At 34.7% G+C, this 25,919-nt stretch overlaps 1 protein-coding gene across 1 annotated transcript; it reads left to right on the forward strand.

Annotated features, from left to right (window-relative positions):
* Window positions 1-3,354: 3,354 nt before the first annotated feature.
* LOC114260523 (MOB kinase activator-like 1A) lies at window positions 3,355-25,078 on the forward strand. Its single transcript, XM_082903520.1, has 7 exons — window positions 3,355-3,762; window positions 17,058-17,106; window positions 17,277-17,385; window positions 18,461-18,554; window positions 19,356-19,489; window positions 19,593-19,756; window positions 24,763-25,078. Exons 1-7 carry the CDS (start codon window positions 3,737-3,739, stop codon window positions 24,832-24,834), a joined length of 648 nt encoding a protein of 215 aa, XP_082759646.1. The 5' UTR covers window positions 3,355-3,736; the 3' UTR covers window positions 24,835-25,078.
* Window positions 25,079-25,919: the final 841 nt, after the last annotated feature.

Genomic DNA, 25,919 nt, shown 5'->3' on the forward strand with positions numbered 1-25,919 from the left:
ATTAACTCTCATAATCTTCTTAAATTCATATCTTTGATAACTTAATTTCATGAATTATAAGCTCATGACTTACCTAGAGTCTTCAATCAACTCTTCACAAGCTAGTTCTTGAGTTCCTACACACAATTCTTTAAGCCCTTAGCCAAATCTTCAAGATTAAGCCTCACTCTCTCTAGAATCACACTTCTCTCTCTAAAATGCTCTCTACAAGCTGAATTTTGAGCTCAAAAATGAGCTAAGCACCTTAATTAGCTTATATATAGGCTAGGTTAACTTAAGAGTGCTGCTATTAGCACCTGCCAAAATTCTTTAGACCCTCCATTTTATAAAATTTTTTTATTACAATTATACCCTAAAGTAAAATTACATTAAAAGACATTATTAAATAGAGCAATGGAGGACGATGACAACAATTCTAGTGAGACCGGCGTTCCATTAATAAGTTTATTTGTCTTGTATTAACATTCTCGGTCGTTTTCGATCGTTCTTGTTTCGTTCGAGCTGTTCGGTACTGGTTTGCTGACTGTTAGAATTATGTTCGGTAATACAGTACTGAACATAATCCTTTTGTTCAATACATAGGTTCCGAACATTAATGCAGATAGTCAGTTATGTAATTTTCTTTGTTAAACCAACTTAGAATGGAAAAGAGTGAATTGGAATGGATTTAAGTTATGTATTTTGAATGGATTTAATTCATGTTATTTTAAGTTGTGAATTGGAATGGATTCAAGTTACACAGTGATGAACAAATTTTGTTCGGACATACAGTGCTGACAGGATCATTATTGTTCGACAAAACCGTTCTGAACAAAATACATTTTTTCAGCTACACAGTGGTGAACAAATTCAAAATCATCACTCGAATCTGCTGATCTCCTATTGAGATTCTTGAATTCAGGGCATTTAGATGAAAGCTTTAATCTGGTTCTTCTGGCTTGTCTCCAAAAACCCAGATGTAGAAACTGAGATTCTCAAAGAAATCAATGAGAAATCCGAAGCTTCAATCTACGAAGAAGTGAAAGACATGGTTTACACACATGCGTCGCTGAGCGAGACCATGAGACTCGACCCACCCGTCCCCATTGACGGAAAACAAGCTTTAAAGAACGACGTGTTGCCAAATGGGACAGTAGTGAAGAAGGGTATGAGAGTGAATTACCATCCTTACGCAATGGGAAGGTCGGATGAACTGTACTGGACCAAAGCTCCAAACTCTAAAGATTGAGTGAGTCAGGGAAGGAGAGGGATGAAAAATTAGGTAGGTGTGCATTTCATTGCGAAAATATTATGAATATGGGTAGATTTGGTAATAAGTGGGGTGTCCAAAAAAATATTATTAAAATTTAGGGTTTAGGGTTGGGGTCCAAAGAAATGGGGGGTCCAAAGAATTTTGGTAGGTGCTAATAGCAGCACTCTTAACTTAATTCACTAATCCATGATTAAGATAAGTAATTGGAGCTTAGTTTAATTAATCAAAGTCTTATTTTAATTGAATTAATCTAATTGATTCAGTATGAATCAAATTTTAATCAAACTTCACCGTAGGCTCTAAAAATTATGCAGATCACAATGATTCAATCAATTTTGGTTTCTGAAGTCAATAAGGTCTTCAATTTCAGATTATAGCGGTATATAGGACAAATATCTCCACAAGGGAATAATATAAATTCAAAAATGCGTATAATTACATGCTTAGCATCCAAAATCATATTAAACACATAATCACAAATATAATTAAAGATTAATGGCATTAGACAAAACGGAGTTATCACAGTAAGTGAATGGATCTGTCGAAGAAGCCTTCTTGGTAGGGTTCATCAGTAAGAAACTCGATGTCGATCAGTTTAAGACTGTCCATTCTTGCCGCAAAAAGGGCAGATCTTGGAATCAGGTTATTGAGGTATTATTGATTTTCAGTTTTCAAAGAGAAGAATCCGATGGATCTTGACATATTACATATCTATAAGGTTGAACAAATCTTGGCTTTGAATTTTTTGTGGTTGTTGTTGCACAGTTGTTGATCTGTTGATCTTTGTCTTCTCCAAATCTCAAGCATTCATTTCCATTGATGATAATGTTGATGAAATAAAAGCACATGCAACAATTAGAGAGATAGAGACATAGATAAAGAGAGTAACTCTGGTTTTATTGCTCTACAAAATTTATACAAATAAAAATTGTACAAATGAAAAATTTGTACAGATAAAATTTTGATAAATAGAAAATTTACACAAATAAAATTTAGATAGATAGAAAATTTACACAGAAAAAATTTAAACAAATAGATATAAATTTGAATAGATAAAAAATAATTTAAACAAATAAATATAAATTTAAACAGATAATCCGAAAAAAATCAATAAATAAAAAAAAGTCAACTGATAAACTAAAAATAAAAATGAAAATAAAATGACTTTCCAAAATAATAAAAAAATTCCTACCAAACAATTTTACCAAAAAAAAGAAAAAAAGAAAAAAAGAGAAGACTATACACCCTCTTTTAGCTTCGAACAAATGTTCTCAACCCAAAAAAAGGGCAAATATTTTGGCAACGACTGTAACGAGAAAAATCTATATTATATATTGTAAGAAAGGTTTTTAATCCTAAGCATTATGAGAATTTCAATCTCCCAATCTAAATTTTTTAATTTTTTGATTTAAAAAAAAAATCTTAACATTTATTAATTTTTCCCAACTTCTAAATCTTACCCTTATAATAACACTTTAATAAATATTTAAAAGAGCCGTACTACGTAGCTCGAAAGAGCGTCCCCCCTAATCCCCCGAAAATAAAAACGACGTCGTTTCGACGTTTTTTGAATTTTTTTTTTTTTTTTTTCAGAGAAGAAGAAGCAGACGCGGAGGAAGAGAAGAAGAAGAGAAGGAGAAAGAAAGAAGAAGAGAAGAAGAAGGGAAGAAGGCAGAGGCAGAGGAAGAAGGCAGAGGCGGAGGCGACGGCGACCGCGGCCGGGCGGAGCTGCGACAAAATCGGCAGAGCTGCGACGATCGGCGGAGCTCGACGATAGGACGATCGGCCGGAATGCAGGGGCCTCTGTGTGTGTGTCTCCATTCTCTCTTCTCTCCCTCCCTCTCCCTCTCTCTCTCTCCCTCTCCCTCTTCCTCTCCCTCTTCCCCCTGCGTTTGAGCTCGGAAATGGTCAAAAATGGCAGAAAAAAAAGAAAAAAAAAGAAAAAAAAGCCTAATGCCCAAAACGACATCGTTTTGGGCATTAGGGAATTAGGAGGAGCAAGTTTCGAGCTCTCAAACATTTTCCTATTTAAAAATCACGATTTACACGTATATAAATAATTATAAACACATCTTGTGCATAATACGGGTGTGCATAGTAGAGGTGATATGGCCTAGTTATTTTGAAACGAAAATATAAATTCAGGAGAATCAGCTAGGCTGGCATTGGCAATGGTATAGAAAGAAGACGACCTGGCTCTTGTTAGACAGGGAGAGAGAGAGAGAGAGAGAGAGAATCGGGTCTTGCTTTCCTCTTCAATGCCAGTCTGTCTGTCATACCCTCTCTCTCTCTGTCTCTCTCACTTCGCCTATATATAGACATACATACGTATGCCCTTGATGTCTTCTTCGACATTTGGTACGAGCCTCTCTCGTTTTTGTTTCCATTCTCAGAGAGAGAGAGAGAGAGAGAGAGAGGCTTCTAGGGAAAGAAACTGAAACCCTAGGCCTAGTCTCAAAAACCGAACTTCTCTGAGAAATCATCATGAGTCTGTTCGGCCTTGGAAGCAGGTATTCCTGATATCTTTCTCATGTATGTATTTTATTGGAGTTAATTGGGTAATTTTTCATGTATTAATCTGGGTTTTGATTTTGAATTTTGTTTCATTATCCATTCATGGTGACAATGAAATTGAAGCGAGTTTTAATTGGTGCCAGTAATGTGACTCTTAAAAAGCTCTCATTCCGAGAAGTATCTGTTAAATGAAAAACTTCAATCAAATTTGGGAATAAATTAATGCATAGCAAGGTAGATTGTTTGGATTGATTGGTTTGTGTTCAATCTTCATTTCGTTGAAGGTAACCTCAAAGTCTGGGTTTTTTTCGAGCTAATGAATTTCATCATGCTAACATGGGATGTAGGATACTCGCAAACTTGAAAACCTATAATTCGAATTGTTTAGCAAATAGACCATTAATTTAGATAAATTTTTCGTGTTTTTTTCCAAATTCCCTTACCAAGCTTGCAGTAAGCTTCTGTCTTGCATTTCCTTTGTTGTCTGTTACTACATGACTTAGGGTCTGTTTGATAAAACTGAAAATTATTAAGTAACGAAAATTTTCAGTACTAAATTTTCATTGCTGAATTGTTTAAGAACTAAAATTTAAAATTTGATAAATTTAAAATTTTCATGAAGGTAAGGGTGTTTGATTCCCGAATATGGTTTTTGTGGGATATGGGGATTGGCAATGCCATGATATTAGGACGAGATTAGTGATGGGATTATATATTATATATACCAGGGGAGTAACTAATTAGGGTAGGATATATCATGGGATAAGATGAGAGTATTAGTTTTGTCCATTGGATGGAGTGGTGTGGCTAATTCCATAAGCATTTGTTACCAATCCCATGGGGGAATCTTATTGGTAATCCCACCTTTTTGTGACACACTGGCATTAGCCATACTATTGGACTACTTATCCCTATCCATTGGTCAAAACAAACGATGGACTTGGAAACACACACACACAAAAAAAAAGATGTGGGTTCCATGGGGGGCACATGGGATATTTAATTCCCACTCTAATCTGGTCAATCAAACAAGTGCATTGAACATTTGCTAACAAGTCAAGTTTCTCTGTCTTAAAATTAAGATCTACTTTCAATCAATTTTCAAATGTAAGTGCTAGCAGATTGCCTATTATCGAACACCCTTAATTGTGAATAACTGAACGAGTTCACTTTTAAGTGGAATTGTATTATCACACGGTGCCCTAATGATCAATTTTTTTTTTAGGAAGGCTTGTTCAATTTTACAAGTTTTAACCTGTATTTTCATAATATCAAACTCTTATGAATAAACTCTATGTTCTTGAGTTTTGTTAAAATTTCATAACATTTGATCCTATTTATAGAATTAAGTTGGCATTTTCATCTTCAAGAAGTCTGCTGATGGGATGGTGGACTAAAATGAATGGTTGGTATGGTGAACTATTTTGTGAGAAACCTAATCGTGGCATTTCTCTTGACCTTTTTATATGTGTTTCAAGTCTAGTTGGTAGCCTTGGCCCAAACTCATAAGCAAATGTGGTCAAGAGCTCAAGGTTTTGAAAATATGTATCTTTTACTTGTGCTTAGTGGTGGCCTAAGTGGCCTAAGAAGCAGAAACATAGACACATGACATGACACGAACACATCGACATGGAAGTTTTCAAAAAATATATAACATGACACGTGGGGAACACATGCAGAATATTTAATTTTATATATTTATTATGTCATATATAGGAACAAATAATTATTATGTCATATATATGAATATTTAAGTCAGATAATAATTTTAAAGTCTAAAAGAGGATAATAGGTATAAAGTACATTATTATTATTTTTGTTTGTGTTTATCATTGGATTACAAGTTATTTTATTTGAATTTATAATGTGTTTCTTGTGTATCTATGAGTTAGAAAGTGTGGCGAATGTCGTGTCATGTCGGTGTCGGACGTGTCATGTCGGTGTCGGACATGATATGTGGTGGCTTAAGGGGTAGGCAACTTAGGTGCTCGCCTAGGACCCCGAGTAGTAGATGACCCTAGTTATTATATATTCACTATACAATGTGTATACATTAAATAAATTATAGTCAAAATAATATTCAAAAATAGCAAAAAATTGCAAATGATTTCTCAATAAATAAATAAAAAAGATTAAATCTTAGGAAAAATTACAAATTAGTGGTGCCTTCAACAAATATTTACGAATTGGAAAGGTTTATAACTTTAATTATTAAAGTTTCGTAAACTTTATCACTGATTTTATTTTATTTTTTTGCATTGAATTGCAATTTTTCTTAAAATATTAAATTATCAATACCACGTCATCAGCTGTCGGTCAAATCAGAAAGAGATCAAACAACCTCTCTCATTATGTAACGACTTGGAAAAAAATTCAACTTTTGATTTAGAGACTCTTCAACGAGATTTTAAAGGACAAACTTCACTTTACCCCCTTGTAGTTTGGGCCATGTGTGATTTACCCCCCTAACATTTGGAAATGACTATATAACCCCCTTGTGGTTTGTGGATTGAAGCGCATCGTTAGGCCCGTTAATGATTTACTAAAAAAGACTAAAATACCCTTATATTTTCGTCATTTGTTTGAAATACAAAGTGTACTTTAACCCCTTGTGCTTTATGTCATGTGTGATTGATTTACCCCCTTTGAAATTTGAAAATGAGCATATAACCCTCTTATGTATGCCATGTGTTTCACACTTACTATGAAGTTGGACAGAATGTTAACGGTGCACTTCAGTTCACAAACTATAAGGGGTTTATGTGGTCATTTCCAAACATGGCTCAAATCACGGAGGGGGTAAAGCGAAATTTGCCCAATTTTAAAAATAGTTTTATGGCTCAAGGCTTTATGAAAATTTTACGCAAAATCTATATATCAGTTTAGTATACTTGGTAGAATGTCCAGATCAAAACTCTTACAGATTAATTTTCTAAAATTTCTGGATTGAGTGGTACTCGGATTGAATGTGATGTGAAATTCTGTGCAAAAATACTCCGGTTTTGTATTTTTTTAAAATAGTTTCCCATCTCAGAAAATTCTGAAATTTTTATATATTGTTCTCATAATTGTTTTGTAAGTTGGGTAAAAATTTCAGAGTAACAAGATGAATAATGAATTTTATAAAATTCACGGACTGATAGGTGTTTAGTAAATTGGGAAAACAGAATTTTATTATTCAATTTCGTTTGTGTTGAGTTTTGGGTGAGAAGACCATAACTTGAAATAAATGTTGTTGGGTCTAGTTTGGTGTTTATTTGGGACTTGTTTAGTTAATGGATAATGATTAAGTTCAAAACCGGTAAGTATTGGATATTTGTGTTTCAATTTAGACTTCTGATTTAATTAATCTATACTTGATTGTTTGGTCCAGGTTAACTATGTGAATAGTAGGGACCACTTTAAGAGTTGATATGGTAAGTATCTACTCTAAATTATATTAATTGTTTGAATGATAAATTTAAGTGCCATAAATTGGAAAAGTTATATTTTTCTGATAAGCAAAATGTTATGGTTTTGTAGTGAAAAAAATTGTCTAATCTTTTTTTGATAAATAAAAAAATTGTCTAATCTTATCAGTTATGTTTTTAAATTGTGTGATATTATGTATGTATATATACGCAGATATATCATATATGTGTGCATGGGTGGATGTGTCGAAAACAAATATATAAAATATATATATATATTTTTCTGTTTTTTTCTTTGTGGTGTTGTGTTGAGTGGTCGGTGGGACAAAACCCACATGCATCAGTTCCCCCATTTGCCTTGATCCTCTTCTTTTTTCTTTATATTCCTTTTCCCCTTGTGTTGTATTTGGCAGAGAGGAGATCTCTCTCTCTCTCTCTCACACACACACACACACACACACACACATTTGTTAACCATGGTGTTTTACATATTTCTTAAGATTAGGACTAGATTGGGTTAGATTTTGGAAAATTTTTTGAGAAGGAAAGTTGTAGAGCTTGACGAACTCTTTGAAACCTTAGCGTAGGAATTTTGATTTGGCAAGTTTGAGATTTTTTAGTGTTGCATCTTCATTATTTGAGGTAGAGATTTTCTTCATATTATTGCTTTAAATCTATGTTAGGGATATTTTGAGAAAATATACCATGATTGGACGTATTACATGTATTATTCTCAGATTTTTGTTTAAATAATTTTTGGAAGAAAGTTATGTTGAAATGTTAAGAATATTGGTATTCTGAAATTGATTTGGAAAAATCATCTTGTGTTTGATAATACTTGTCAAAATCTGAAAATAAATTTGAGAGTTGCTTTTGGAATGAAATCTCTACTAGTAAAATAGTCAAGATATTTTATGAATATACTAGTTGGCCTCCCCACACACGTCGCAGGTGGGGGGCTCATCATTAAGGGCAAAATCATAAAAATTATTTGTGGAATAAAGATATGTGCATAAAAAATAATGAGTTAATTTGAATAAATTATTAATTGAACATAATTTATTTTGTAAACATTATAAAAAAAGTATTTTATGAAAACAATAAATAAATCAAGTAAGTATTTTTCATTTTCTAGAAATATACATTACATTCGCTTGTATTAATAAAATATTTCAGTGTTCAATTCCAAAATAACAATACTACAAAGGCTCAGATTCATTTCATATGTGGACTCCACTATCAATTCAATCTCCACCATACAAACACAAACACCTTTGGGGTAAATTCAGAGTCCGTAAGGGTGGGTTCCTAACATTTTTCATTCTAAAAAGGATTGGTCGCAAACAGAGTGTTCAAACCTTGTAATGAACCTTAAAAAAAAAAAAAAAAAAAAACCCAACTCTATCATCACCTAACATGTTGTAAGGTATCTTATTTTTACTGTACACTCTAATTAAAAAGTAAAATATTTGTTTGATTCTGTTTGATAGCAAATTGTTATCATGGGGACATCTGTTTCTTCTAATATACTTGTATAATATATTTTTCTATGTAATGTAATATCTCTGAACAATAATCGGTAATTCTTATACTGTACGGGAAGTTATATATTGAAAATAAGATCTCCAAACATAAGAGTGGAAGTAGAATCCTAAAATGATTCCAATGATCTATTTCCTTGTACTATGAAACTCTTAATAAATACAAAAATGAAAGTAAGATGAAATGTTCAATCATATATTTTAGGAGAAATATCAAATCAATTGTATTATCAAAAAATAATTACAAATTAGTAATAAATTTTATAAATATTAATAATTAAAATCATAAAATTTGTAACCTATGTGTAATTATTATTTTTAAATTACACTGGGGGGTAATTGCCTCTGTTTTATACCAAATGACTGTTTATCTATAACCATTTTTTTTCTAAGAATTAAATCGGAGAATGTACATTGTAATAAAATGGCAATTTTAATTCACTTTCATTTGCTTTTTTTAATTTTCCATTTCCTTTGTACAATGAATGCCACCGCTTGAACATATTCAAAAATTGTACAAAATTTCTTTTTAAGCAATTTGGAATAGTTTTAATTTGTTAGTTGGTTGAAAAATATTATTATTAAGCATTTACATAATATATAACACTAATTTATAAAATATTTTTTCATATATATAACATAAACTAATTTTACGTAATATTTTTCATATATATAATTATTAATTCGTAACAAATTTCACATCTTAAATTTCTCTCACACATTTTTTATTGGAGGTTAAAAAAAATATATGTATTTACTATAATGGAGCAGAGCGATTTCGAAGAGAGATTATGAGTTTCAAAATTTCATCCACAGTTAGCGGATGGATCGGTGCGGATTGAGCGATTTTAGTGGATTAGATGATATTTTGCACAACATGTTGCATTTACATGTTATTATAAAATGTTACATAAAAGAAACAAAGGCCGAAAAAAATATTATGAATTAGATAATGCATAGGATGGAATTATTGGATCGACTTAATTTTTTTTTACCTACACACACAAATTCTTACAAAATGAATGATTTTTATTATTTGAACGAAACACATGGTGAATCACACTGGCCAACAACCCAATCCAGATCATAAATTGAAAGGGAGCCTAGCCCAATAAGAAAAAGGGGAAAACATTAGACATAACCATGAGGAAGTTAGTGAAGAGAGGTGTAACACAACTGAAAAAGAGAGAAAAAAAAGTTAACAAATCAGAAACCAATCCATAGGAAGGAACTACACCAAGCTTGCATTTAACACACGAGACTTGCAAATCTAAAATACACATGCTATTGATATACAAGTAGACAATAAATAACTTACATCTAGACTATTCATAACAAATTAAGGATGCAACTGGGAGAAAAGAAAAAGGCAGGAAGTGTGTTGCAAGCTTGTGTGGACAGGGAAAGTGACTGCAGTGGTCGACCGAAATTGTAAATTGTAATTTTTTTTTATTATTATTATTATTTTTTTGTGACATAGAACAACAGCTATATCTGCCACAACAGCAAGTCTTCGTCTCATTGTAAGGGGAAGATGATTCCAGTTTTAAATATATAACCAAAGCACCGTTCAAGATGAGGTTGAAAACACAACCCATGGTCATTTCCTATTAGCTGGGAAGTTGGTGGTGCTCTCTTCCACCAGCTGGCTTAGGGGCACCGAAGATGCAACTTCTAGGAGGGAGAGGTGATGCCTTACCAATTGGTTTGTCCATTTGTTGAGAGATGAAGCAAATGTCTAGAAACAAGTGGATAGGAAAATGCAAGACACCTCATATTTGCATACAGAGGGAGTCGCAAACACAAGACACGTAATATGAGTTGTATATGACTAAAAGGAATAATGCATCGAGGGTATTTGCAAAAGTCAAAACGTTAGACTCATGAGTTGAGTACATCAACGTTAGATTCAATTCACCTGTATGCTTGCGTTCTTTTACATAATAGGTATATGGATTCATGTGCATATTGTTATATAATGTTCGTTTTTGTGAAAATGAAATTATAAAGTACGGATGAATCAAGCTTTTGTATAAATATTCATGTTCATCTTATACTAGTCATTGTTGCAAAATGAAAAATGTAAGAAGTGGATTTTTTTTGTTGAATTTCATATTTGAAAAGTGTATTTTGATGTGAATATCTTGTTGATTAATTAATTTTGGAAAAGTTGTAAAAAAATTGTTGTGTATATAAATTGGCAAAAATGAATTATTTGAATAGGTTGACATTGAATGTGGCTAGGTTCAAGGCATGAGAAATATTAGATCACATTTGGTATTTTTCTTGGAATTTGTAAGTATCAGGAGCTTACTAATTTCGTGGGTTAAATTAGTGTTGACATTGTTTTATATCCTATGTAATTAAAAGTGTGTTATTGGGTTTATTTCATGACTTTTTTAATATTATGGGATTAAAAATGGTGAGGTTGATCAAGTATGAGATTTGGAGGAAATCAAGTTGATTAAGTTGTTTGGTATAAGACAAAGTTTGAATTAAGAATATTATTCAAGTTAAAGTGATTTGGTATTTGATCACTAGTTCTACTAATTGAGTTATGTCATTATGATATTTTCATTCCTTAAGTTCATATATGAGATATTTGAATTGTTTGGTAATTTTTGATGCGAAAAAAGAAAAATGATGATTTTAGCTAGTTTGGAGCTAATGGGCAATTCAAAATAATTTATTTATTTTATTGCTTTAGGTTAACTTGATGAAGTTAAAAATGAGGAATTGGTAAAAGAACACTTGTGTTATGTTTCGTAATTATAGTCAAAAGGGGATTTTGATATAATTAGCTAACTGTTGGAAAATATTTTTGGTACGTGTTTGATTTTTAACTATGTAGTAACCGGGTATGTGTTTATTATACTTAGTTAATTGGCGGACTTGGTGCCAGTATTATTATTAATTTTACGGGTGAGCCCGTGTAGGCATATAGCCAGTATTATTGGTCTAATATAGGTAGGGGAGATAGTGGTACCAACTATCTGTGGTATAAATTCCTGGACATTTCTTAGTTCAGAGGTGTAACCTCGTGGTTGTGGATGGACTTTGTTTTTGATGCACGACTCTAAGGGTGAGCCCTGAGTGTGGGCTCGTGGTTGTGGATGGACTTTGTTTCTGATACACGACTCTAGGGTGAGCCCTGAGTGTGGGCAGGTAGGACCTATTATTGATTTTCCGCTTGGACACGTTATTGGTGATGAGGTGGGTCATAGCCTTGAAGACAGGTATTGTACGCCTTCTTGGTGGTTATTATATTTTAAAGCTATTTATTTATTTAACTAGATAGAGTTAATTAAATAAAGTGGAATTGAGCCCACGTTGGCAAGTGTTAAAGTTGAATATTTATTTAAGTTAACAAGAGTGAGTTACTTAAATTATTTTGATTTAAAGTCTTATTGGCAAGTGTTAGAATCTATTCATTTATTTAAGTTAACTAGAGTGAGTTATTTAAATAATCGGACTTGTGATCCTGTCGATAAAAGATGTATATGTGGTTATTATCTTTTGGATAAATTATTAATTATTTAAGTTAACTTGTGGGACTTAATTAAATAAATGGGTCTTAAAGTGATTGAGCAAGTAAATCTATGTTAGAATTTACCATCACCTACCACCACTACCACCTCACCTACTCCACTAAACCTAACCCACTCTACCACTATCACCTACCACACTTCTCCTACTCTCCACCTACTCCCAAACACACTCCTATATAATAGGAATCTTTGTAATTGTAATACACAACAATATCAATCAATATACATTATTTCTTACATGGCATCAGAGCTGGTTTAAAACCTAGTATTTTCGCTTCCCCGGCGGGCGGCAACCTCACCTTAGCCGCCCGCCGGACCTCAACCTATTCCGCTGATAAAATCAACAAAGATTTGTGCAACTGTAGTCATGTGTGAGGCTGATGGAGAAGAATTCTTCACCTCATATGACGAGACAGTCTGGAACTGGAAACACTGCAACATTCTGCTCTGGAATTCTGCAGCAGCTAGATTATAGCTTGGTTGAGTGCCAAGCTTTGGTTCTTCCACCCACTCTTGAACTTGCCCAGCAAAGTGTGAAGGTTCATGCTTGTGTTGGAGGGACTAGTGTGCGCGAAGATCAGCGCATTCTCTCCAGTGGGGTTCATGTTGTTGTTGGTACTCCTGGTCGTGTGTTTGACATGTTGCGGAGACAATCACTTCGCCCTGTTTACATCAAAATGTTTGTTTCGGATGAAGCTGATGAAATGCTGTCACGAGGTTTTTAAAAATCAGATCTATGATATTTTCCAGTTGCTGCCACCCAAAATCCAGGTTGGGGTGTTCTCAGTTGCTGCCACCCAAAATCCAGGTTGGGGTGTTCTCTGCCACAATGCCACCAGAGGCTCTTGAAATCACCAGGAAATTCATGAATAAGCCTGGAAAGAGAAAAAGCTCATGCTAGGATTTGCGAAGTGATTCGCTGCAGGAATTTTGGCTTTGGATGAAACCCTTACCATACTCCACTCATTCTCTCCAACTGTTCTAACTTTTTATTTTTATTATTATTATTATTATATCAAATAATCAATGCACTCATGTTCCCCACTAACAGTGTCCACTTTTGACCCAAACCATTTTCAATCCATCATTTCTCCTTCACCTTTTGCACTCCACTCACCGACTCTCTCTCCACTTTATCACATGGGTTTGTCCCTCTCTCTCCTCCATTTGATTTCAAAAATCACTTATTTTTATTTATTTTTTCCAAGTCACTTTTCCTCTTTTTTAAATACCCCACTTTATTTTTGAAACAATCGCACTGATGTTTTTCATATAATCCATCTATAAATATTTTTTATCTATTTCCTTTCTCCCTTGTTTTCTTTCATTTTATTTTTTATTTTTTTCAACAAAACACTCCCAAAACAAAAAAAAAAAAAAAAAAACAACATTTTACAAACTTGTCATTTCTTCATGCCGGGGATCAACCCCGATCAGCATTTTACACCATAAAAAAAAAAATAAAAAAAATAAAAATAAAAAAACACAAAACAAAACAAAACACAACCAACACAAATCGGAACAGTGGGATTTTTCTTCTCGCCTATTCCGCCGGTCTTTTCTTCTTGCCACCGTCTTGGGCGGCCCTTGCCGGTGTTGCCTCCGTGTTTCCCACTCCACTGGGCATGATCACTACTCCCTGCTCCTCCACTGTAGCATATGGCGGCCCTCCAAATCGGAACATAAAACTGGCCTTCCGCTTCAGCTCCTTGTTTTCCGCCTTTAGCACACTTATCTCTGCTCGCGCATCCTTATACATGCGTTGGAGCAGAGCCAGTTGGGCGTTTAACTGCTGCACCTCATTTGTCCTACTCTGCAGCCGGTTCGACAAATTTGTAACCGCAGTCATGGTTTCCACACATGACTTCAGAGTATACTGATTGGCCTCAATATCAGTTTGCACCGCCATTTTTTGCTCCACCGACCGCATCGGAAAGTTCAATGGAGCAAAACCAGAGGTGTTTGGTTGAGGTTCACTGGCCATCGCACCAGTTATTTCTCTTGTGGACTCGTTCAGTTCTGGAAAGAGCGTGAGCAGACCACGGGAAGAGGAGGCCATGTTCTGGGTAGCTGGACGGGAAGAAGAGGCCATGTTGCTGAGTGTTTCAGAGACGGGTTGGTTACAGAGTATTACAGAGTTTCTCAGCAAAGGAAGAGTTTGTTTCAGAGGATTTTCAGAAGTTTTTTGTCTGCCTCAGCCTCAGCCTCCGTCTTGGTTAAATAGCCGAGGCAGCCACGCGCATCGCGCGCCTCTTGCCACCAGACGACAAAACGGGCGCGCAAGCCAAGGCGCCCACGTGCCTCGCCATCATGTCTGGCACACCTTTTGATGAATTGGGCACGCCTTTTGATGGCACGCCTTTTGACAAAATTGGGCACGCCTTTTGACAAAATTGGGCACACCTTTTGAGGGTGCAACTTCTACAACGGTCCGACATGACCCTATAAACTGTCCCGACATAGATTCCGGTTAGTTTCTACAAGGGTCCGACAAGACTCTGTAAACTGTCCCGACATTGATTCCGGTTAGCTCCTTTATGGGTCCGACAAGACTCTGTAAACTGTCCCGACATAGATTCCGGTTAGTTTCTACAAGGGTCCGACAAGACTCTGTAAACTGTCCCGACATAGATTCCGGTTAGTTTCTACAAGGGTCCGACAAGACTCTGTAAACTGTCCCGACATAGATTCCGGTTAGTTTCTATAAGGGTCCGACAAGACTCTGTAAACTGTCCCGACATTGATTCCGGTTAGTTTCTACAAGGGTCCAGCAAGACCCCATAAACTGTCTTCTACAAGGGTCCGACAAGACTCTGTAAACTGTTACAACAACTGTCACCACATTGTCTGCTACAACGGTCCGACATGACCCCATAAACTGTCTTCTACATCGGTCCGACATGACCCCATAAACTGTCTTCTACATCGGTCTGACACCGCCATCCAGTGTCCTCTGCACCGTTATGACACCCCCATACAGTGTCCTCTACAACGTTATGACACCACCATACAGTGTCCTCTACAACTTTATGACACCACCATACAGTGTCCTCTACAATGTTATGACACCCCCATCCAGTGTCCTCTACACCGTTATGGCACCACCATACAGTGTCCTCTACAATGTTATGACACCACCATACAGTGCCTTCACCAACGGTCTGACACGACCATACAGTGTCTCCTATCCTTTTTTATTTTTATGTATTTTCTTGTTTTGTTCCTCTCTTCAAACTCAAGTTGATTAGTTTCTATCCTCCTTGAGTTTGCGGGGGGCTGTTAGAATTTACCATCACCTACCACCACTACCACCTCACCTACTCCACTAAACCTAACCCACTCTACCACTACCACCTACCACACTTCTCCTACTCTCCACCTACTCCCAAACACACTCCTATATAATAGGAATCTTTGTAATTGTAAACACAACAATATCAATCAATATACATTATTTCTTACAATCTAAAAGTTGGGCATTTCATGTCATTTTTGTGGATATATGTTGTATCACCGTATCCGCATGTATTGTAAAGTAATTATATGAGATTGCTTGGTGAGCTAGTGGTTTGCTCACCCCCTGCCTATAAATGTGTACAGGAAATGTTTTCGGACTTGAGGATTAGACAATTGGTTGTATAAAGATGTAGGGATTATGTGATAATGAGTTGTAGCCTGTAGTGCTCTTATTTGGTTGTATTCAGTTTCGAACCGTATTTGTTGATTTGGCTGAGTGCCTTTTTCTTTAAAAATGGGTAATATCCATTTTATGGTTGCAAGTCCGTGGGGCATTGTATTTGAAAAGTGGAATGTATTTTTTTTTTTTTTGGTGTTATATAATGTATATTATGGAAAGCATGTAAGGAAGGTAAAATACAGAGAGTGGGTTTGTGGTTCCCATTGGTATTGTCACTTTCACTTTCAATTATATTATATTTTGAAAAAGTAAAGAATATTGTTAAGAAAAGAGGATTTTCAACAATTAAATGAACAAGAACGAGATTTCTTTCTAAAACCTCACGCTTAGATGAATTAGTTTTTGCCTGATTAACCTTTGAAAATCTAGGGTGTCACACATTAGATAACAAAAGGGCCTCATCATTACATTTACATGACACGCCTTTGATTCTTTTAGTCAAGATAGAAAATTAAGGTCTTTTTATCAAAATTATTTTGATTGTGAAGTTTAGGGATATTGTTATGAATTTTAAATAAAAATTATAACATAAAAAATAAAATTACAGTGTAAGAAATTATAAGAGGCCCCATTTACATTTTTTTCTTTCGGCCTCGAATAAGCTTGAGCCACCTTTAGTTGTACTTTTTGTGAAGATTGAGTGCGATAGTTTTATTTTGAGGTCATCTGGGATGACATTTTGGTCAAATATGGATTTTGTAAGTTGTTATGGAAATGAAAGGTGGTTTTTTTGTTTTTGTTTTCTTCTTTAACTGTATAGACAGTGTTTTCAGAAAATTTTAAGTGTGCATTTTCTTTCTATTCTAATGCCATTATTAATTCATAGTTTTGTTCATCTTACTGCATCCTCGAGAATCCTAAATTTGACTTAAGAGTATGTTTTATTCTGTTTTTACATTGAAGTACATGAAATTATGGATTAAGATATCAGTGTCTTCTTGGGAATGGGGAAAAAGGCTTTCTTTTTTCTTTTGGTGTATAAAGTGGTTTTGATTGCTCATTTTTTCTATTAAATACAAGCCTAGAAGATGGGTTATTGTTTTCCTTGGTTATTTTTCCATTGCTAATTATATCTCCTATCCATGAAATGTGCAGAAACCAGAAGACATTTCGGCCTAAGAAGAGTGCTCCATCAGGAAGTAAGGTTGGTGTTCTAACTTAAAGGCAATGGGTTTTCAAGTTGTCTCCTTTGCCCTTCTATTTATTTATTTTTGTGCTATTGGGATTCAACTCAAGAAAGTATGAATCCCAACTCTTTGGAGCTGGCCGCTTTGTTGTTGATGCTTTTTCTCCTTGTGTTTTATTCCCACACAGGCTGCACAGCTTCAAAATCATATTGATGCTACCTTAGGTAGTGGAAATTTAAGGGAAGCTGTTCGACTGCCTCCTGGTGAACATCCTAATGAGTGGCTGGCTGTAAATAGTAAGAAAATTAACTTAAACCTATGACTTTCGTAACTATATGATCTTCTGCAGTGCCATGTCTAAGATTCTGTCCTGTCTTTAAATTTGTTCTGATTTCTCATCTATCTGCTGTTATATTTTTTGGAACTTCAGCATGTAAGTCTCGTACTATACATAGTAGTCTGATTTGCATATTACTGTTAACTAAATATCAATTACTAATGCTTCTGTCTTTTATTAAATTTTCTTAAAAGAAAAAATAATATAATGTCATGTTGGTGAACTGATGGGGTAATAGCTAGTACAACTTGATTTGGTGCTTGTGTGTACATATTATTTTGTGTTCATCATTTGCTAAATCTTAACTAGAAGTTCTACAAAACAGCTTTAAAAAACATAAACTCACGAACCATTATTAATAATAAGTTGTATAAATTTCTCTAAAGAGTTGTTTCAAACGTTAGTATGTGTCATTGAGGTTTACATATTTAAACAACAAATCATGACTCAAAAAGTCCCATTTCCTGTTACATTATGCATATATTTTTGGACTCTGTAACATGCTTGATACTTCATACTGCAACTTAAAGCCATTGTTGTCTAATTGATTCTGAGTAAAATTCAGGATGACTTAATGGTTTAGAATTATGTTTGATACTGACCTCCAATTAGGCTTGGTCAGTGTTGGGAATGGTTTGTTTATTCTTTTGGATTCTATCTCTAGTTGTGTTGTTGAGATTCTTTTTTCTTTTTCTTGTTTGTCTTCAGAAGGATAACTCAATCCTTCTTGCTTGTATTCCCCCCTTGCATTCATTGTTAAATTCTCCTAGTTTATTATCCCTCAGAAAAAAAAAGAAAAGAAAAAAAAAGGCCTAAACTGCCTAGAATTAATTGAATGAAGAATCTAATACCTAATTTGCTTCAACTTTTTGAACTCTCTTGAAAGTAAACCATTTGTTTCAGAAATACAATTTTTTTATACAATATATGCATATTTTTGTACATTGGTGTGCGTTCATATCCATGGTCATACATTTTTTTATCAATTGCAATTATTGTTAGCATATTTTTAATTTGATTTTTTGTGGCTGCAGCTGTTGACTTCTTCAATCAAGTGAACATTCTGTATGGCACTCTTACAGAATTCTGTACTGCATCAAGTTGTCCATTAATGACAGCAGGACCAAAGTATCTTTCTTCAGTCCTAAGAATTGTCTTTCTTGTTTTATTGACGGAATGTTTGGTGTAGCTTTGCTTGATGTTAAGCTCTACGGGTGATATACTTATGGGAAAAACAAAGAAATGTTCTTGCGACACTCTTTTTCTTTAATTAGTGCGACTCTCTCTCTCTCTCTCTCTCTCTCTCTCTCTCTCTCTCTCTCTCTCTCTCTCTCTCTCTCGGACTACGAAGACATGGAAAATAACTTTAAAACTGAACCATGTTGGGATTTAAATTTTGGTTTCTTTGAAAGTTCCAAGTGCTCCGATTGTAACATTACATATTTTATTGTATTTGGAATTGCATATAATATTCTGCATTTACCACTAGAGGGATATTAGGTCTAAATTGTAAAAATGTTTTGGAAAGTCACTTGTATTAAGGGATGGGAATATATAGGATATTGTAACCAAAGATGGTATGGAATTAGTTGGTACAAGTTTTTATGAAGGTATCTGCCGGTGCAAATCAAATTCAATTAATGAGGTTTAAAACCATGCCAACATGTCTAATGAATTAGATATCATGATAGGGAAAAGAAAGGGCCAAGAAAGGGCAAGGAAAGGGCCAAGAAAGTAGTCAGAGATCATTATGTGGAACTAATCAACAAAGTTTAGTTAATTGTTACTTGTTGAAACATGCTTGTTAAGTTGATTGTCAGGATGATACAATTTCAGATCTGCTTTAAGCATGTACATTTGCTTATAATTAGATTATGTCTGAATTATGATGCATTCAAATTGCAAATCTTCAATTTTGCCTCCTCACAGATACGAGTATAGATGGGCTGATGGAGTTACTATAAAGAAACCCATAGAGGTGTCTGCTCCTAAATATGTAGAGTATTTGATGGACTGGATTGAGGCTCTGCTCGATGATGAATCAATTTTTCCTCAAAAGTTCGGTATGTGTTGTTTGCTTAATACAGTAAACATATGGTTTTTTCTTGTTTTAATCAAAAAAGGCCGCACTTTTTTTTTTTTTTTTATCTTCTGTATATCTTGCAGGGGCATCATTTCCACCAAATTTTCAGGATGTTGTTAAGACAATATTCAAGCGATTGTTCCGTGTGTATGCGCACATCTATCACACACATTTTGAGAAGATTGTGAGTCTAAAGGAAGAAGCTCATCTTAATACTTGTTTCAAGCATTTTGTTCTTTTTACATGGGTAAGTTATCCAACTTCATCCAAGTTTTAGATTGTTCAATCTTACAGTTCCTTTTCTACATTCAATTATAATTGTAAAATGGGAGAAATTCATTACATTGTCTTCCATTTATATGCTTACATAATTTTGTAGCACAATTGGTTTGTCTATCGAGTAATTTAATTTCTAGATTTGGTAAAAATTGTTAGATAGTGGGAAGGGAGAGTTTAGCATGAAGGATTTTGGCTAAAATAAAAGAGGCTAAAATAGTCAATAAGGCAAAATGTCACATCCTACACATCGATCATTCACTTTTTTTTCTCACAACCATCTATTCAACTATAAAAAAAATCAAAAAATCATCCTAAACACAATTTTTTTTCATCTCATAAAATAGCTAAAAGCCAACTAAAATAGCCAAGTTCCCAAACGAGGCCTTAGCCTTAGCTGGGTCTAAGAAGGATGTATGCAACTTTACCCAATTTTTGCAGAGGCTCTTTTCATAACTCAAACCCGCTCTACTAGGGATGCTAACAACAAACCTTGTCATTCGGCCAAGCCACTCTTTTAAGTTCACAATCTATTTTGTATCCAATTTTGTTAAATATTTTTCTTTCACTTTTTATGCATTCTGTAGATTGCAAAGTGTTGTATTATAAAACTCTTCTTCGTCACCTTCTTTTTTGATGAAATGCAAAACTTTTCACCATTGAGTTTTCTATTGTATACTATTAGATTTACACTTTACATAGTATTATATTTTTCACAATATCTGCACTTCCTTTTAGTATAATTTAGGCTTATTTTGTGTAGACTTTTTAAGAAATGTTTATTTACATTAAATTAATACGTAATTTTTCTTTTACGGTAGGATCTTGCAATCTTCAATCTGATTTTACGATCCAATCATGTAAACTCCTCCAACAATCTAATGTAGGATCCCGATGTTAACAATCTTGGGGTAGGTATGGTGGTAGAGGTGAGGAAGGTTGGGTAGGGAAGTGAAGAGGGTGGCAGGGGAGGTTGGGAAGTAAGGACACTCTGCAAGGTCCAAAAAGAGGAAGGCGGTGGTGGGAAGGTTGCGGGTTCAAAGGTAGAAAATGAAGATAAGAGTAATTTGGTCTTAACTAATTATAAATTGACTTCGACTAAATTTATTTATTTATTTATTTATTTTTTTCACTCTAAGGCGCATGACACAATTTTCATCCATTTGACGGGAAATGTAATAGTAACATTGTAGTTCAAAACCATGAAGAAGGTATGTGGCTAATTTTAAAAGACATGAGGTTAAATACTATTGGTCCATACCACAAGGATAGAAAAAAAAAGAACAAGATTTGATTTTGCCATTGCAATCAACATCCTAGTAAAATATACCAAAAACAAGTGTGGGTAAAACAGGATATGCGTTAAATTTTATTTCTAATTTATAGGGTATTACCATCATTTTGTCACTAATGTTAACCGAGTTAGCATTGCAATTTAGTTTAGTTCAAAATCACAAAGGGGCTAATTGGAAGGGAGGCAAAGTGCTCCAGGCATAACCACATGGGGTGTCACGATCCCATTTCGCCCCCAGTAGAATGGTGTCGTGATGACCAGTAATCCGAGATTACCAAAGGTCAACTTACAAGGATTCACACAACCAAAGTACACATATGGCGCTTATATGTGCGGAAGCAATAAATTTAAATCTAATTAGTCCATAAGAGCAGTGTATAGATAAAATGAAAAGACATACATCTTAACATGGTCTTACAACTTGAATACAACATGAAATAAAATACATTTTACATATTGATCAAAAGGCTTTTCAAACCGAAATATACTAAAGAAATAAGCTACAAAGCTAAGAAGCATAATCTTCAAGATGATATAAAACATGATACAAAACATGAATCAAAACATCTTGCACATAACATCTTAGGCGTCACAGCCTTCTTGCTCGTCACCTACATATATATAAAAGAAATGGTGAGCTTGGATACTCAGTAAATGATATAAGTAATAAAGGCTTGAATGAATGATATACGAGATCTTTATCAAAACAATACATATCACAGCTTGTAACAAAACCTGGGATGAATCAAGTTCATCAATCAAAATCTTTCAAAGCTTTTAGGGATGTTTACTAACATCTACATAATACAAAGGATGACATTCTTGACAAAACAAATGAATAATCGTTCCGGGATCCTAAGCACACCCGTTCATGACCGTCGGTGGCCGACCCGAAATCGATTAGACAAATCTACCCGTACATGACCGTTAGTGGCACTATCCGTACATGACCGTCGATGGCAAAAGAGGTATCTCAAACATGGGTGCTACATGTATTAACGTTTCCTAGCACGAAAGGACCTTCCAAGAATGTCATCAAAACAAAGATAATACTTGATACAAAACTAGAGGATAACCATTCATACTTAGTTAAATACTTTTCCAAAACAAAGCAAAGCAAAGCAAAGCAAAGCAAAGCTTTTATCAAAACATTATAACATAGCTTTATTAAAAATATCACTCACAATAGCTCTTCGGACGTAGGGAATAAGGGCAAGAATCTAAGACCTACAAGTACATAATAACTTTATTGAATGCACTTCAAGAAGACAAGAAGGGATGCTCAAATATGGGTAGGCAATGCACTATCAAAACAGGCTTTACATGAATGAAAATGATCTCGGCATTTCTTTCCAAAACTAAGTCAAGACAAAGCAAAACATGCACTGGGAGTCCAAACACTATTTTTCTTCTAGGAAAAGCATACTGGGTACCAACCAAGTCTCGAAATGGATACACAGAGATGATCTAGGCCAAAATGGCCTAGTTGGGTGAACTTAGGAAGTCTTGGCCGAGGTGTGGTCTCCTAGGCCTAGGTGTGCAGCTGCCTACCGAGATGTTACAAGGTGCCGGCAAGGGTGTACCATGGTCGGCCTAGATGTGCATGCAAGATAGACTAAGGTGCAAGTGATCATGCAAGGTAGGCCAAGGTGAGATACGATGCTTGGCCTAGGTGTGAGGTCTAGGCAAAAGTGGGTCTCGGTGACCACACTTAGGGAAATGAAGTCTGGAAATCTGGATTTTCTCTTGAAGAACATGAAGAACATGAATGCCAAAATCATAACTTCTTATTCAAAATCTGAGATATCATGATATGAGTTCAAAAACATGCACCTGGGTACCCATAGTTGAAGATTTCATGAAAACGAACACAAAAGCATGGAACTTGTTACAAACTTTCGGATCAAAAAAAGCTTTTCTTCAAGAACACAAGAACATCATTTTCTCTTTCTAAAACAAAACTTTAAATCAATGCACGGCTCACGAATCATGCTAGATCATGCAGTGTGATCAAATAAACATAAAGAACAACAAGGGTAGATCAAGAATCTAACCTCCAAACACGGATCTAACGGTTCAATGTATGAAGATCAAACTTAGAATCTAGCTCTCTCACTCCAAGAACTTCACTTCCTCTTCCTAGAGCTTCTCTCTCTTCAAAGGCAAAGATATGGTAATGATATGGTTTCTCTACTGCTAGCTGACTTAACCCTCTGCTGGGACACGTGGCAACGTTTGGTTGGATTTCCTCAAAAAGGTGCCAGAATGAAAAGACAGGAGTATGACAAAGTGTGTATAACACGTAAGGTGATGAGGGCATTCTGACAAGGCAAGGATCTCGGGTTCAAACGTAGGTTTCAGACAAGTAAGGCTTCCATGATCTCGGCTAGAAAGGATAACACATGGCCCAAATGTGCCACACCTCGGCCTAGATGTGCCACACTCGGCCTAGGTCATACCGGTCCCAGAACAAGATCGCTAGATGTCAGCTAAGGTGCACAACAAGGTTGCAAGGTTCTAGGATCAAAGGTCTCGAATGCCTAGATGATAAACATCTCGGCCTAGAGGACACACATCTCGGCCTAGGTGATGCACACCTCGGCCTAGATGGTGCATATCTCGGCCAATATGCCAGGGTGATGGTGGAGGTCAACCAAGGTGGTTCCATGATGGTCCTAGGTATTGGCGCACAACGGCCTAGTTGTAAGAGGTTCAAAAGTGTGACCTAGGCTTGAGACCGCAAGGATAGATGACCTAGGCTCAACACGCAAAGTAAGGAACAAAGCATGCTTATAATACGTACGCAAAACACATAAGCACAAAACAAGACAGAGACCTTCACTTAGGCAAAACAAGTCAAAGTCTACAAATGCAAGCTTAACAAGACAAAATCATGCAAATGCTCATGAATGTGACTAAGAAAAGATGAGGGTTATTACATGGGGTAAAGTGGGTTTTGCCCTCTTGTTTGTTGGTTTTCCAATTACACTTTAGAACCGCCTATAACCCTGTTCATCAAGTGGTTTGAGGTTGGGCCTAGGCCTCACTGGTAGAGATGAGTGTTCAAACTATAGGAACAGGATTAAGGGGTGAGAAAATCCTTCAATCACTTCGCACCCATAAAGGATACCACTAGTTAGCCTCGGGCCCGTAATTACATTATGGCCTCTGATGCTCCTCTGACTAAATCTCTTGTCAATATGCTAGTCTTTTCTGGTATACTTTGGCTGTAAATTGGATCCGGGGGGAAATAGAAAATACTAACATTTACATTATTAAATATTAGTGTATATGTTTCTTTCTCTATTAAACACACACAACACACATTGACAAGGACGTAAAAAGCATTGGCTGAGGAAGATTTGAAGGGTTGCTTTTATTTTATTTTATTTTTAATTTAGAAGTATAGGAATTATTGCAATATTAGAATATTATTTAGGATTTTATTATAGGATTTAACTGTGTCTTGTTTTATTTTGGAAACTTTTAAATTAAGGTTTTCTGTGGTTGCCTATAAATAGACCCTTATGTATTAAGGGTTATTTTGCTTGGAATATGAATTGAATTGAGAGTTCTTTAATATTGAGAATTAGAGTTTATTTTATTTCTTTGGGTGATTTGTTCCTATTCTATTACGTTATTGCTCCAGTTATGTCTTATTGACTGTGTGATGGGTGATGCAGGAATTCCAGTTGATTGATAAGGGGGAGCTTGCACCCCTGTACGAGCTTGTTGAGTCTATCTTACAGTTGTAGCCGTTATTTTTACTTTTTCTTTTCTTTTCTTTTTTAAAATTTATTTTGTATTGGGGAAACACATTCTGAGCTTTTGTTTCGCGTCTCGTGCAGCCTTTTGAATTCTTCTCTATTTTTATATTTTTGTAATGGATGCAGTCTTCTGAGCTTCCGTTTGGTTTAGTTTGTATAAAGAGTTTTGAGTTTTGAATTATATTTGGAAAGATAAGTTGATATAAAGAGTTTTGAAAATAATTTTGGAATATATTTATTATTATTATTATTCTATTTTGTAATTGAATATATGGGTGTGAGACAATTTGATTGATTGATAGGTAGAATAGCGATGTAATCGGTTCGGTATAGTTGGTATTTAGGTAAAAAAATTCACCGAATTAATAATGTCGATTTTATTTGAACACCAATACAATTCACTTCTTTTATCAAATCGTATTGAATTGAACCGATTTTTTAGTTTTGAATTATATTTTGAAAGATAAGTCGATTTTATTTACATCAGATTCGACTAGATCTAAATAAAAAAATAATTGTCGAAATATAATCTTCTCTCTATACCTGCCTCTCTCATTCGATCTCTTAATTTTTCTACATTTTATCTGTTATACACTTCTCTTTTTCTATTTTAATGGAAAAAAAGAAATTCAAGTTCTGAACAAGTTGTTTTCGAGTTTTAGTTACAGGTGGTGAAAATTATAAAATTTTGTAGTTTCAATTTGTTTTGGTGCTGGAATGAATCATGGTTTAAAACTGTAAGATTTTGTAGTTTCATAACATTTTTTAGAATTGTAAAATTTTGCAGTTTCATAACATTTTTTAGAATTGTAAAATTTTGCAGTTTCATAATATATTTTTCAATTTGATTAATAAGGATAAATGCCTAATAGATTTTTGTTTTGAAATTGTAACATTTTATAGTTTCAAAGTTTGCTTTTCAGTTTGATTAATATTGGAGATTATTTGCTTAAACGCTACAAAAATTGAAAAATAACATATGTTTTTTTTTCCTATTGTTACTATTTTTTGTTGTTACATTTTTTTCCCCTTTTAGTTTATCAATATTTAGCACATTTTGTTACGTTTTTTCG

The sequence above is a fragment of the Camellia sinensis genome, chromosome 13 (genome assembly GCF_055761805.1).
Source record: "Camellia sinensis isolate YWXY chromosome 13, ASM5576180v1, whole genome shotgun sequence".
NCBI classification, from domain to species: domain Eukaryota; kingdom Viridiplantae; phylum Streptophyta; class Magnoliopsida; order Ericales; family Theaceae; genus Camellia; species Camellia sinensis.